This window comes from Penaeus chinensis, chromosome 39 (genome assembly GCF_019202785.1).
Source record: "Penaeus chinensis breed Huanghai No. 1 chromosome 39, ASM1920278v2, whole genome shotgun sequence".
Classification (NCBI taxonomy): Eukaryota; Metazoa; Arthropoda; class Malacostraca; order Decapoda; family Penaeidae; genus Penaeus; species Penaeus chinensis.
The window spans coordinates 6,276,088-6,290,557 of record NC_061857.1 but is presented as its reverse complement, the minus strand read 5'-3'; the positions used below and the strand labels follow the sequence as shown (position 1 = coordinate 6,290,557).

Genomic DNA, 14,470 nt, shown 5'->3' with positions numbered 1-14,470 from the left:
CACTCCTGATCGCCCCCAGTGCTAGCGCGCGAGCCTCTCCTGCAGTCCCGAAGCGAGTCTGCTGCTTATTCGTCCAGCCTCACTCACAACACCAAACATGGCGGAGGAAGAGGGAATCATCAAGGCTCTTGTGTGCGCTTATTTGAGTGAGAAGGACAAGTCTCTCGGACAGTCGGTGGAAAAGAAGCTCAATCCGGTGAGTGGAGGAGAGATTGGTCTGCCGTTGAGGGAGAATTAAGGCGCGGGAGAGCGAGACCGGGGGTGAGCGCGAGGAGGTGTTGTCGTCTGCCCCCGCGTGCGCCACACGTGGGGCGGCGTGGCACGTAGCCTGCGAGGTTCGAGGGTCAGGGGAAGTCTTTCGAGGGTTAGGGGGAGCCTTTCGAGGGTTAGGTATGGAGACTCGGAAGGACCTTTGGCCTTGTCTTTTACGCGTGTTAGGGGATTTTAAGCGGTGGGAGGGAAGAGGCATTCCCTTGCACCTTAAACCTGTGCTCGAGTGAGTTGCGATGACGAAAATGTGGTTTTGAATTAATTTCTTTGGTTTACTCCAGTGGCAGCATGGTTTGTTTGTGTATTTTACATTTGTTGCTCATGTAATAGCGAAAAAGTAGTTTGGGGAATGAACATGTAATGGGATTCCTTGGTCCTGCCTAGTGCAAGATTAACGCAAGGTAATAGAGGTATAGTTTGTCTCTCACAGCCATGTGGTTCAAGGGAAACTGCCAGTAATGAATAGAACAACAGAAAATAAGACACTTTTCATCTAAGGCATTTCCATCGTGAGTTGAGAGTAAGAAAGAAGAGTAACATGTAATATTTTGGTCCATGTGGAGAGTCCATGGCAATTGGGTAGACCTCCGGGGCAGTCCTTCATAGGGAGATAGGGTGATCAGGTGGGGGTCGGGACAAAGCCCCCTGTTTAGGAGGGTTTTTGATTCCAAGGACCCAGGCGTAGCTGCAGCAATAGGGACTTGGTCTCAGAGGGTGAGGTTACTTGTAAATAATTATCAGTACCAAATTGCAACGGAAAGAAATGAGATTTGTGCATGTTACAATGTGAGTAACTGAAATGGATTAATGGATAATATTACTGAGAGCGATGCTCAAAGATAGAGGGAAATGGACACTGCCATCTTATAGAACATATAAGATGAAGTAATAAACAACTTGGGCACAGCTGCAGCAACCTCCTGTTTATATCCACTACTTATCACAACACCTTCACACAGCCAGAGTTCTTAATGTCACATTTTCTGTAATTTGGCTAGAAGTGCTAATAAGAGGAGTACAGGGGGCTTGCCTTCTATTTATTCCATGATAGTTTGCATGATAGCCCGGTTTTGAGAAACTGGCTCTCAAGGCATCAACAGCACCTGTTGCCTATCCAGGAAAGGTATTTGTTACCGAGAGTGGCACACCCTCTAGAGACAGTCCTTAAACCAGTGTGTCCTGCAAACCTAAAAATCCAAACCTAGCCTTTCCTACCTTCTATTTATATCCAAGACAGGTGGGGGAAAGGCCCTCCCCCCTATACCCCCCCTCCTTTATTCATACCTACTTACAGAAAACATGACAGTAAAAACTCTGGCTGTGTGGTGGTGTTGTACAGCAGATATTTTTATCATTTCATGGTAAATATGAGGCAGCAGCATTAATAACTATGGCTGTGTTAGGGTGTTGTGAACTTCGTCTCTGAGTGGTGATAGGCAGTGAATATTTTCCTTGTTTTGTATTAAATATGAGGCTGTTGCAGCTATATCTGTGTTGTTTATTGCTCTTATTTTCTTATGCTCTATAAGATAGCAGTGTCCATTTCCTTCTATCTCTATGCATCACACTTGGTAACATGTACCGTTTAAAATTAAAAGTGCAACAGAGCAATTTCCAAAATATCTTGATACACCCCATGTATACCAGGTGGTATATCAATTCATGATATAAAACTTCAGGCTTTCATTGTTTTCATTGTAAATATGTGGGTTCTGTGGGTTGACAGTTTTCTATATAGTATGTTAGTGTACCCATGACCTCTTAATGCAACTCCTCTCTCACAGTGAAGGCTCCAGGTTTGACAAAGTTCATTATTGGATGTATGAGCATGTCTGTCCTATGGTCAGTCCTGAGCATTAGCACCATGATCCTCTTTTGTCGTGCACACAATATCCTCAAGAGACTCGTATTTTGCTGAGCTCGGATGCTATTATATTTATGGCTTATCTAATGAATTTGGATTTTGAAGTTTTTTGTTACTTCCAAGGTTTAAATATTCAGATTCTTATTCCAATTACTCATTGTGTAATGTGCACAAATCTGTCCTTGTTTTTCCATTGCAAATGACTGGATTAGGGAACAAGTTGGTGATTATTTACAAAGTATCCACAAACTTTGCTGTATGATTTAAAGTCCTACCTAACCTGGGGGCTTTGCTCCTGACCCCCCACCAGAATTCTCTGGACTAAGACCGTGGCATTGGGCATGACATGCTTTCTTCTTTTCTGATGTTATTCTTTACCTGTGCAGATTATTTATGTATCAGCGAGTGTATTTATTTCCCCTTTGACAGTGTCAGTGGATTTTCCTTACCTTGGTGTAGTCTATATATATATATATTCCCAAGTATTACTTGCATTTTGTGCAATTTTCTTATCAACTTGTGAAGGAAATGCCATAGTGTGTAAAGCATCGTACTTGTATGATCTTATAGATAGTAGGTGAGTGAGGCAAGTTCGCTAGACTTTGCCTGTGGACGAAAAGTAAGAGGCCACGGTATTATTTCATAGCCCCCCCCCCCCACTCCACTTTTTTTTCTCTCTCTCTCTCTCTCTCTCTCTCTCTCTCTCTCTCTCTCTCTCTCTCTCTCTCTCTCTCTCTCTCTCTCTTTCTCTTTCTCTTTCTCTTTCTCTTTCTCTTTCTCTTTCTCTTTCTCTTTCTCTTTCTCTCTCTCTCTTTCTCTCTCTCTCTCTCTCTCTCTCTCTCTCTCTCTCTCTCTCTCTCTCTCTCTCTCTCTCTCTCTCTCTCTCTCTCTCTCTCTCTCTCTCTCTCTCTCTCTCCCCCCCCCCCCCCCCTCTCCCTCTCTCCCCCCTCTCCCTCTCTCTCCCCCCCCTTCTTTTTCTTTTTCTTTCATAAGATGCACAAGAGGCCTGAAATGTTCCCACAGACAAGTCTTAGTGCCTCCCCTTCTGAGTGTATCTAGAAGCAGAGAGGCTCAGATTAACAATTATAAAGATTGATGTGGATTAAAATTGTTATAGCTTAAGAAGTATAAAATCGGTTAGATTTACAACTTGCAGGTATAAACTTCATAAATCCAACCTCATTGGGAAAAGATTCTGCTGGTTGCTTTGCACCTACAAGGAAATCCCCGTTTTTGTCATTTTACTTTTGATATTTTTTCTTTCTTTAATGATAAAATTCTTACATTTATCAATACAGCAAGGTGCATAAAACACTTGATGATCACTTGCGTCAAGAAGTCTCTGAAAGCTTTTTACTTACATTTTCTTTTTTCTTTTCAGCCAAAGTTAGCAAAAAGTTCTCCATCAGTCACAGAAATTGTCAAACATTTCCTCAAGTAAGTCAAGTGATGTATCTTCTGTTTGAGCTATAAAGGACCATTTGCGGATTCACTTACATTATATAGTTCAGTAATAATCCTGTGATATCTACATTTGCTTAATATATCTTTGAACTCAATGATATCAAGAATTAGTTCTGAGATGTTAATGATATTGACATAGTAATTTAGTCCTGCAGTGTAACCCTATTCTGGTGTTTGTACACTGGATGAAATGCAGCAAAAACTGTCAGACAAAAATACTTTGAAATTTTCTCTTAATATGAATATTGAATTGATTGCACATGAAAGAGATTAATTGGTTGGTTGATTGATTGATTCATGGGTGCATAAGGCTCTTTGTGTGTGCAATCCTTAAATACCTGAATTGATATTGGAGCATCATGCTGGGTCTAAAGTTGTAGTATTATTTCATGTTTCAAAATGGTCCCCTTAGATATGCTATCTTTAGTATGCTGTTAGCTGATTAATGTTAAAAAAATAAGTAGAAAGGATTGTTTCTATATGGCACACATTGCTGCTGTTCTGTTTTCAAGAACAAATTTGTTGATTTTAGTTTTCTTTTGTCAGAAACGTTATTGTATTTAGTAAGAATTAATTTGGAATTTTGTGTACAAGATAGACAGTAGCAAAATTTCCATTAACTGTGAAATTTTATTTGCAGAACCTCACCGAACAAACGCCGCCTGAGCTTTGAAACCCCACCAGCCAAGAAAGCCCGTAAAGAATCTAGTTCAAGCTCAGGTAATGATCTTTTAATTTATGAGAATGCTAAAGCATTAACAGGTGTTTCAAAGATAGTAGCTGAACTGGAAAAATATCATTGCCTTGCATTTAGTCATATATTAACAATTTAATGAGACTTGCAATTGGCAATTTGAAATACTGTGATATGTTTTAAGGATGTAAAGTTTGAAAGAATAAAAAGAATAAAAAGAATACTGGTAATAATAAGTGAAGAGATATATTAATAGATGAAAATTAATTAACTTTCAGAAGAGGATGAAAGTCCTCCCAAGAAGGCAGCAACCCCTCTTGTTAATGGCAAAGGACCCAAGGCTGCAGCAAAACCCAAGAAAGAGACAAGTTCTTCCGAAGATTCCGAGTCGGATTCAGATGAGTCTGATGCCCCTCCCAAGAAGAAGATTGCTGTAGCAGCCCCAGCAGCAGCCACACCCAAGGTAAAGGGCTCCAACCCCTCTTGTTGTTGGTCTTGCTGGTGCAGTGATGCTTGGTTAAACTTTCAGAGTTTTCATATCATTTTGCATAGTTAGGCAGGTCTTTAGTAGTATTTTTCTGGATCTGACATTTGAATATTAAATTCAGGCAGCAGCAAAGGTTCCTCCCAAGAAGGCGGCTGAGAGTAGCAGTGAAGAGAGCAGTTCTGAAGATGAAGCCCCTGCAAAGGCACCTGCCAAAGCTGGTATGAGCTTTAGTTTTTCTCTACCTGGAATTGCTGTGTAAAAAAATTGCTGTTTTATAGCTAAAAATGCTTATTTGTGAGTTTAAAATCTTTCATAATGTATATTTCCAGTGCCAGTCAAACCTGCAACACCTGTTAGCAAGCCTGCAGCAAAGAAGGCAGAATCCTCCAGTTCTGAAGAGTCAAGTTCTGATGATGATGAACCTGCTAAGCCAGCTGTGAAGAAACCAGCCACACCTGCACAGAAAGCAACCACTCCTGCAAAACCAGCAGTTGCAGTTAAAAAGGCAGAATCCTCCAGTTCAGAAGAGTCCAGTTCAGAGGATGAGGAACCTGCAAAGAAGGCTGCCACTCCTGCAAAGAAGGCTGCCACTCCTGCAAAGAAGGCTGCCACTCCTGCAAAGAAGGCTGCCACTCCTGCAAAGAAGGCTGCCACTCCTGCAAAGAAGACTGCCACTCCTGCAAAACCAGCAGTTGCAGTTAAAAAGGCAGAATCCTCCAGTTCAGAAGAGTCTAGTTCTGAGGATGATGAACCTGCAAAACCAGCTGTGAAGAAACCAGCCACACCTGCTCAGAAGGCGGCCACTCCAGCCAAGAAGCCAGCTGCTGCAAAGAAAGAATCTTCTAGTTCAGAAGAATCCAGCTCTGAAGATGAGGAGCCTGCTAAACCAGCTGTTAAGAAGCCAGCAACACCAGCACAGAAGGCTGCTACTCCTGCCAAGAAGCCAGTTGCTGCAAAGAAAGAATCTTCTAGTTCAGAAGAATCTAGCTCTGAAGATGAGGAACCAGCTAAGCCAGTTTTAAAGAAGCCTGCTACACCTGTACAGAAGGCTGCTTCTCCTGTAAAGAAACCCGCTGCTCCTGCAAAGAAGGCAGAATCCTCCAGTTCAGAAGAGTCTAGTTCTGAGGACGATGAACCTGCAAAACCAGCTGTGAAGAAACCAGCCACACCTGCTCAGAAGGCGGCCCCTCCAGCCAAGAAGCCAGCTGCTGCAAAGAAGGCAGAGTCTTCCAGTTCAGAAGAATCTAGTTCTGAGGATGAGGAGCCAGCTAAACCAGTAGTGAAAAAGCCAGCTGCTACTGTGCAGAAGCCAGCTGCTGCTGCCAAGAAAGCAGACTCCAGTTCTGAAGAATCAAGCTCAGATGAAGATGAGCCAGCCAAGCCAGCTGTGCAAAAACCAGTTGCAAAGCCAGCTGCTGCAGCCAAGAAGGCAGAAAGTAGCTCAGAAGACTCCTCAGACTCTGATTCTGACGAAAAACCTGCCAAGCCTGTAATCAAGCCTGCTGCCCCTGCTAAGAAGGAAATGTCCAGCTCAGAAGACAGCTCAGATGATGACAAACCTGCCAAGCCAGCAGCCAAGCCAGCAGCTGCAACCACAAAAGCTGCAAAGGAGTCTAGCTCTGAGGAGTCCACCAGCGAGGAGGAGGAGGAGGAGACTCCAGTTGTGAAGACTCCAGCACCCAAGATGACCAATGGTGCAGTAGAGGTATGGCTGAGATGAGGTTTCCTTTAAGCTCCGTTCTAGTTTCAAGTTGATGATATTTCAGTGCATAAAGAAAATAAATGGAAATGTAGACCTATAAATATTTGAATTGATTGAACTACAGCTTACCCAGAAGAGTTTAGTACAGCTGTAATTTATCATAATTAAATCTGATTATGAGCTGGGCAGCTTTAATTTAGTGGGCATAAATTTCATATATATGTAGAGTGTGTGAGTGTGTTTGTGTGAGTGTGTTTGTGTGTTTGAGTGAGTGTGTGTGTTTGAGAGTGTGTGTGTGTGTGTTTGAGAGTGTGTGTGTGTGTGTTTGAGTGTGTGTGTGTGTGTGTTTGAGAGTGTGTGTGTGTGTGTTTGAGAGTGTGTGTGTGTGTTTGAGAGTGTGTGTGTGTGTGTTTGAGTGTGTGTGTGTGTGTGTTTGAGTGAGTGTGTGTGTGTGTTTGAGTGAGTGTGTGTGTGTGTTTGAGTGAGTGTGTGTGTGTGTTTGAGTGAGTGAGTGTGTGTGTGTGTGTTTGAGTGAGTGTGTGTGTGTGTGTTTGAGTGAGTGTGTGTGTGTGTGTTTGAGTGAGTGTGTGTGTGTGTGTGTGTTTGAGTGAGTGTGTGTGTGTGTTTGAGTGAGTGTGTGTGTGTGTGTGTGTTTGAGTGAGTGAGTGTGTGTGTGTGTGTGTTTGAGTGAGTGAGTGTGTGTGTGTGTGTGTGTGTGTTTGAGTGAGTGTGTGTGTGTGTGTGTTTGAGTGAGTGAGTGTGTGTGTGTGTGTGTTTGAGTGAGTGAGTGTGTGTGTGTGTGTGTGTTTGAGTGAGTGTGAGTGTGTGTGTGTGTGTGTGTTTGTTGAGTGAGTGTGTGTGTGTGTGTGTGTGTTTGAGTGAGTGTGTGTGTGTGTGTGTGTGGTTTGAGTGATGTGTGTGTGTGTGTGTGTGTGTTTGAGTGTGTGTGTGTGTGTTTGGTGTGTGTGTGAGTGAGTGTGTGTCTGTGTGTGTTTGATTGAGTGAGTGAGTGTGTGTGTGTGTGTGTGTTTGAGTGAGTGTGTGTGTGTGTTGTTTGAGTGAGTGTGTGTGTGTGTGTGTGTTTGAGTGAGTGTGTGTGTGTGTGTGTGTGTGTGTGTGGTTTGGAAGTGAGTGTGTGTGTGTGTGTGTGTGGTTTGAGTGAGTGTGTGTGTGTGTGTTGTGTGTTTGAGTGAGTGAGTGTGTGTGTGTGTGTGTGTTTGAGTGAGTGGTGTGTGTGTGTGTGTGAGTGTGTGTGTGTTTGAGTGAGTGGTGTGTGTGTGTGTGTGTGTGTGTGTGTGTGTGTGTGTGTGTTTGAGTGAGTGTGTGTGTGTGTGTGTGTGTGTGTTTGAGTGAGTGTGTGTGTGTGTGTGTGTGTGTGTTTGAGTGAGTGTGTGTGTGTGTGTGTGTGTGTGTGTTTGAGTGAGTGTGTGTGTGTGTGTGTGTGTGTGTGTTTGAGTGAGTGTGTGTGTGTGTGTGTGTGTGTGTGTGTTTGAGTGTGTGTGTGTGTTTGAGTGAATGAGTGTGTGTGTGTGTGTGTGTTTGAGTGAATGAGTGTGTGTGTGTGTGTGTGTTTGAGTGAGTGTGTGTGTGTGTGTGTTTGAGTGAGTGTGTGTGTGTGTGTGTTTGAGTGAGTGTGTGTGTGTGTGTGTTGATGAGTGAGTGTGTGTGTGTGTGTTTGATTGAGTGAGTGTGTGTGTGTGTGTGTTTGAGTGAGTGAGTGTGTGTAAGAAAAAAAAAAAAGTTTCAGGTGTTTAGACATGGCCAAAGAAAGGCCTTATAAATGTTTCCTGTCTTCGTGTTTTGAAGCTGTAGTTATTTCTTTAACTATGTGCTTTCTGGCTTAGAGTTTGTTTAAGGAGAGAATGCAATGTGATGCATATACATCTGAATTCTTACAGAGGAACCTGGTCCATAATATCCTTAATCATATAAGTCTAAAAGAAATCCAAAGATCTTAAACTGATGTTTCACCCCCAAGTCTAAATACAGTAGTAATAATTATGGTGTAAAACTTTTATCTTAGTTTGTTTTTTTTATTCATATCACTTGATGCAATGTTTCTCATTTTTTTTTATTTACTGTGGTAAGGGTACACTTTTCTCACTGTGCTGTCTAAAGCAAAACTTCAAAAACCTCTTTGGCCTTCTTATTTTTCTTTTTCCAAATATATTACACAATTTGCCTTTGCAGAATTCTCATAACACTTCCTGGAATGGGTCTCTGAATTCATCACTCAATACCTCGGGTGGCAAAGTTAAAGTAAGTTGCTTGATATCGTCAGTGAACAACTTGAGTGTTTGACCGAGTATATTGAGAAGGATCTCCCCACACTCTTTTGCTCATCGTTTTTTCGTTCTACAGAAAGAGCCTTTCAGGAGGGTGCGAGCAGAGGAAATCGAAATCAACCCAAAGTTTAACAACTCCTTTGAAGCCAAGGTAATTCATTGTTTTTTGTTTAACCACAATACTATCCTAGTTCTTTCTCTTTTTAGGGTGAGGAGGAAGAAGAGGAGGAGGAGGAAGACGATTTCAGCAACCGACCATTCCGTGCGGGCCTGGGCTTTAAGGGGGACTCTAGGGGGGGTAGAGGAGGCAGAGGAGGCTTTGGTGGCTTTGGTGGTGACAGGGACAGAGGGCGGGGGGGTAGAGGCCGGGGTGGGTTCCGAGGGGGACGCGGCGGCTTCGGCGGCGACCGCGAAGGGTCCCGAGGGGGACGCGGCGGCTTCGGCGGCGACCGCGACGGGTTCCGACGGGGACGCGGCGGCTTCGGCGGTGACCGCGACGGGTTCCGAGGAGGGCGTGGTGGTTTTGGCAACCGCAAGAGCTTTGGGGACAACAATGATGATGTCAATGGTGCAGATGGTGGTGACAAGGAAGGATTCAGGGGAGATGGAGAGGGTGGCTTCAGGGGAGGACGAGGCCGAGGCTTTGGCAACCGCAAGAGCTTTGGGGACAACAATGATGGCAATGGTGCAGAGGGTGGTGACAAGGAAGGATTCAGGGGAGATGGAGAGGGTGGCTTCAGGGGAGGACGAGGCCGAGGCTTTGGCAACCGCAGGAGCTTTGGGGATCGCGATGATGATACCAATGGATTCAATAACAGAAGTGATCGTGGAAGAGGATTTGGAGGTCGCAGAAGCTTTGGAGATCGTGATGGTGGGTTTAATGACCGTGGGTCTAGAGGTGGTTTTGGTAATAGGGATGGTGGTGGATTTGCGAGACGTGGGGATAGGGGACGAGGGGGTGGAGGGTTTAGGGGGGGATTCAATAAGAGCCCAGGCCTAGGGATGGATGCAGAAGGAACTGGTGAAAACAAGAAGATTACTTTCGATTAAACAGCAGTCTTCCCAGACACAGGGCAAGATATGATAGTAAGTTTCTCTCTCTTTGTGGTAATGTTCCGTGTTATGTTGCAAGTGATAGTGTAATTGAAAGTATTTATGAGTGAAGCATTATTGGTAAGGAGAGCAGGCTTTTTCCTTTTTCTGTTAGATTAGATGTCTAAATTCTCGTCCATGTGAATCTAAAATATAAGTTGGAAAAAGACTTAAAACAACATACAGCAGGCCATTCTTATCAGATCTTGCCCTGTGTGGATGGGGAAAAAATGGTTTCATATCTTATACATAATAGAATCTTTATTATTTTATTACTGTGTAAGGAGGAGGTACCAGAATACATTGTAACACCACAATCTATTCCCCTTTCAGCAAGGTGCAAGAGGATGTTGGGGTGAAGGTGCCTACAGAACCCTCAAGGACACTCGAGGAAAAAGTTTCCGTCATGAAAAGAACAAGAAAAAGAAAGGATCTTACCGAGGAGGCATGTTGGACACGGCCGTCAACTCGATCAAATTTGACTCGGACTGATAGAACAGTTTCCCATATGAAGCACCTCCCTCCCCCCCACCTTCAGGCAAATCTTTATCCATGGGCTGCCCAGAGTGATGGATAACTGTAGAGAAAGGCCAAGGGCAGAGATGCAGCCACACAACACTCTGCCAGTGGTTTCACATGAATGTGTTTGTGTGTGAAAGATCATGTGATATATATATATATTTACAAAGCAGATACATTACTGTGTGGGAGTTGTTTATTTGTTGAATTTTAAGAAGAGTACATAAAGTGGCGAACTCCAAAGTGATGAGGAAGTGTTGTTCTGATAGTGACACATTCTTGTGTGTTCGAATCCATAATTTAGCTACAGGTCTTTGCATTTGTGGAAGTGCAGTGAGCCCAAGCAAGGTCTCAGTGTGAACAATTTCCTTGGTTTGTGAACCTGTAACAGGAGAAAGTCCAGTCTGGGAGGTCGTTTAGGGCTATAAATTGTCAGATAGGAGAACGAAAAAAAATGTATTTTTTTAGAAGTTATTGCTATAATACAAAAAAATAAAATTTTGTTCTATGTACTGCAGCCATAGATATTGTTAGGGTTATACGTACTTGTACATTTCCACTTTTGACTGAAAAGAAAATGGTGATTATAACCCCAACATTTGATTTGGTGCAAATAGGAAGAGAAATCTGTTCCTCTTAAGTATTTACATAATAGTTTGTGTAAATAGATGAGATAACAGTTTTGGTTGTACCATTAATGAAAGTATTTGAAATTTGTGTTTGGTACAAAGTTTGTGGATGTTGTTTTTCTTTTTTCTTTTTTCTTTATTTTTCTTTTCCTACTTTTTAAACAGTTCTTTTGATATTTTGGCTCCTTGATTTATAAAGTTACCTTGTTAAGTTTATGGCTCAAAGATATATTGTTTTCTTGTCTAAACTGTTCAGCGGTTTGGGAAAAAATTGTGCTTACCTCCTATCTCAGTATTTAATATGTTCCAGAAACAATTGTAACTACACAAGTAGTTATGTCAATGACTGTTTAAAAACATAGATTAAATGTTTATACGTATGTGTTATTTTCGTTAATGAACACCCTGAGAACACCCTAAATGAATCTTTATCTATGGAATTGCTTTATATCTGTGATTGAAGGTAAAATTTGATCCATAAGTGCAAATGTGGCTTAGGTTATGGTGATTCTATGAAAGAAAATGAAAAGGAAAAAAAATGTGCACTTGTATGGGGGGGGGGGGGGGGGAATTATACATAAAATATTGTAGTTTATTTTGCAGAAGAATATATAGGTGTAACACAAGAAGTACTTTCAATTAAATGGAAATAAGGATTCAGGCACAATTGAATATCACCAACTTTTTAGTAAAACTTAATGGCATTTCGCATGCTGGGGAACTCCCCAACCTTGGGACTCAGCCCTCGACTCAACCAATTTTGCATGGCACACGCCCACTGTGTGCCCAACCTGGCCATACCCGATCAAACTGCTCTGCACAATCAATCACATGTGCCAACTGTGGCGGCCCCCATAATGTATTTTATAGAGGCTGCCCCCACCTACAAATTTGAGTGAGGTAGCAACTCTCAGACTTGGACTCACTCTACGTGAAGCCAGACAGGAAGCACGTCGACGAGGTTTTTCTCTTACCCCCTACTCCAGTAATGTCGCTCACTCTGCCACTCCCCCTACCTCCCAAGCTCCTACGCCCTCTCCTAAACCTACCCCTCCTCCATCTAACTTCCCCTCTTCTACCTCCTACCTTCCCCAGTCAAATTCTTTTGCCATCCTAAATCCAGACACTCCAATCACTACTACAGCCCCAACACTTCCCCCTCTCCCTCCCCGCACTACCCGCAACAGACAATAAACGTCCCCCCCCCCCCCCACACACACACGAGAAAACTCGCAAAACTCCCCAACCAACTCCATTACAGAAACTCTTGAAGATATTAAAAACTACATAATCGAGTCCCAAACTGACACTAATCCACCTTCAAATTCTACAACTCCCGCTCCCTCCACACTCAAAGTGACTGCCGATATCCATCCTCCTCCTACTCATATTCTCCCTACACCCAATCCTCTTACCCCATCCCAACAAAACCCATCCCCCCCCGACTCCAGCCCCACCTACATTAACCCTCCTACCATCCCCTCAATCCCTTCCACTCCCCCCTGGATACACACGTGAATCCCTTTTATCACAAGTACCCTCTTTCCCAGACCCTCTACCTCCTAATACCCCTCCTGATACAACACCACCTCCCCCACCTCCCAACCTCATTCCTTATCCCACCCTCTAGCACCTTTCCCTTCAAACTCTCCAACACGTACTACAATCGTTATTACTAAATTAACGGAAGTATAATTATTCTTCATTGGAACAACGCAGTTTCCGCTCTCACAGACCCGACCTCCGTCATATCCTCTCCTCTTATAACCCATCCATTATATGCCTTCAAGAAACTTTTCTTACACATCCTCCAATACCAATCCCCAATTACCATTTTGTTTCTTCCCCACACTCCCTTTATGTCTCGTCCATACTTATCAACCAGAAAACATCTTCTGTCATACCTCCCTTTCAAACCACTGTCCCTTGTACAGTTATTCGTATCTTTCTTCGCCGCTGGATCACAGTGTTTTCAGTCTACTTCTCCCCTTCCCACCCCATTGACTTTGTTGCCTTTGAAAATCTAATTTCCCAACTCCAACCACCTTTCCTCATAGTTGGTGATTTTAACTGCCGCCACACTCTTTGGGGTGATTCTATGACCAACACCTGTGGCCGAGCTCTAGAGCGCTTCCTCTCCACAGCTGATCTTATTATTTATTCTAAATACAGATCGCCCTACACACTTTGATACACGCACGCAATCTTTTTCATGTTTAGACCTCTCTATGCTCCCCTTCTTTTCATTTAGATTTCCATTGGTCAGTTCTAGACCACTTTCCCTATAGTGACCACTTTCCAGTCCTCCTTTCTCATACTTCATATGTATCACTTCCTAACTCCCCACGCTGGTGCTTTGATAGAGCCGACTGGCGTACTTTCACTTCACACTCTGCTATTCATATCCCTCCATCCTCCCTCTCATCCATTTCAGATATGATATAATGTTTCACAACTACAGTCCTAAGAGCTGCCCATACAGCTATTCCTCGAACCTCAAGAGCATTCGCCTGTCTTCGTCGTACAATCAGGAATAGTAAAATAAATAGCTAGCGAAATTACGTTTCCTCAATTACATCCTCAACATCTATCTCAAATGTGTGGCGCCGGATCCATAAACTATCAGGCAAACATCCCCCCCCCCCCATCCAGCCCCCGTCCTCCATAATCGAGATACCCTCATCTCTGATCCTCCCGAAGTCGCTAATGAACTGGGTGATTATTTCAGCCAGGTCAGTAGTGGCTTCTACCTTTCTCCACACTTCTCTTCTATTAAAACCATCAGAGAACGTACCCCCATTATCTTCACCCTATCCTCTGCTGAGTCCTATAATGCTCCCTTTTCTTACTCTGAACTCAGTGCTGCCCTTAAATCGTGCCGCAACACTCATGAAGGCCCTGACGGTATTCACTACCGTATGCTCCGACAACTCCCATCTTCCTCCTTATCCTTTCTATTAACAACTTACAATCACATATGGACATCAGGAATTTTTCCTTCTCATTTGCGAGAAGCTCTTATCCTTCCCTTCCTGAAACCCAATAAATCGGGTACCCTCCCTCAAGACTATCGCCCCATCGCACCAACTAGCTGCTTGTGCAAACTACTAGAGCGAATGGTTAACTTCCGCTTAATGTGGTATCTTGAATCTCACAATCTTCTCTCTCCTTCCCAGTTTGGTTTTCGCCGTGCCCGAAGCACAGATGACCCCCTTGCTCATTTTGAGACATATATTACATCCACATTTGCACGCCATGAATCCGCACTAGCTATATCTTTTTACCTAGAAAAAGCATATGATACGACATGGAGGTACCATATTCTTCAACAATTGTCCTCTCTAGGCATACAGGGAAACATGGGTATCTTCATAAAGTCTTTCCTCTCCCAACGCACTTTCCAGGTCAAAATTGCATCTGCCACATCTTTTTCCCCCCAAATTGAAGGCGTCCCACAAGGCAGT

General features: G+C 43.4%; 1 protein-coding gene across 4 annotated transcripts; it reads left to right on the top strand.

Moving 5' to 3' along the window:
* Positions 1 to 11,386, top strand: LOC125046572 (nucleolar protein dao-5-like). 4 transcript variants are annotated; one of them, XM_047644360.1, is made up of 9 exons: positions 1 to 196; positions 3,516 to 3,571; positions 4,239 to 4,318; positions 4,571 to 4,755; positions 4,901 to 4,997; positions 5,109 to 5,341; positions 5,384 to 6,484; positions 8,974 to 9,852; positions 10,192 to 10,274. In XM_047644360.1, the coding sequence occupies exons 1-8, from the start codon at positions 98 to 100 to the stop codon at positions 9,814 to 9,816; spliced, it is 2,694 nt and encodes an 897-aa protein (XP_047500316.1). In that variant the 5' UTR covers positions 1 to 97; the 3' UTR covers positions 9,817 to 9,852; positions 10,192 to 10,274. The 4 variants fall into 4 exon arrangements, with proteins under 4 accessions (XP_047500316.1, XP_047500317.1, XP_047500315.1 ...); XM_047644361.1 differs by having other exon boundaries at positions 2 to 196; positions 5,109 to 6,484; positions 8,974 to 9,406; positions 9,524 to 9,852; XM_047644362.1 differs by lacking the exon at positions 8,974 to 9,852 and adding exons at positions 8,672 to 8,740; positions 8,843 to 8,917 and having other exon boundaries at positions 6 to 196; positions 5,109 to 6,484; positions 10,192 to 11,386.
* The last annotated feature ends 3,084 nt before the right edge of the window (positions 11,387 to 14,470 follow it).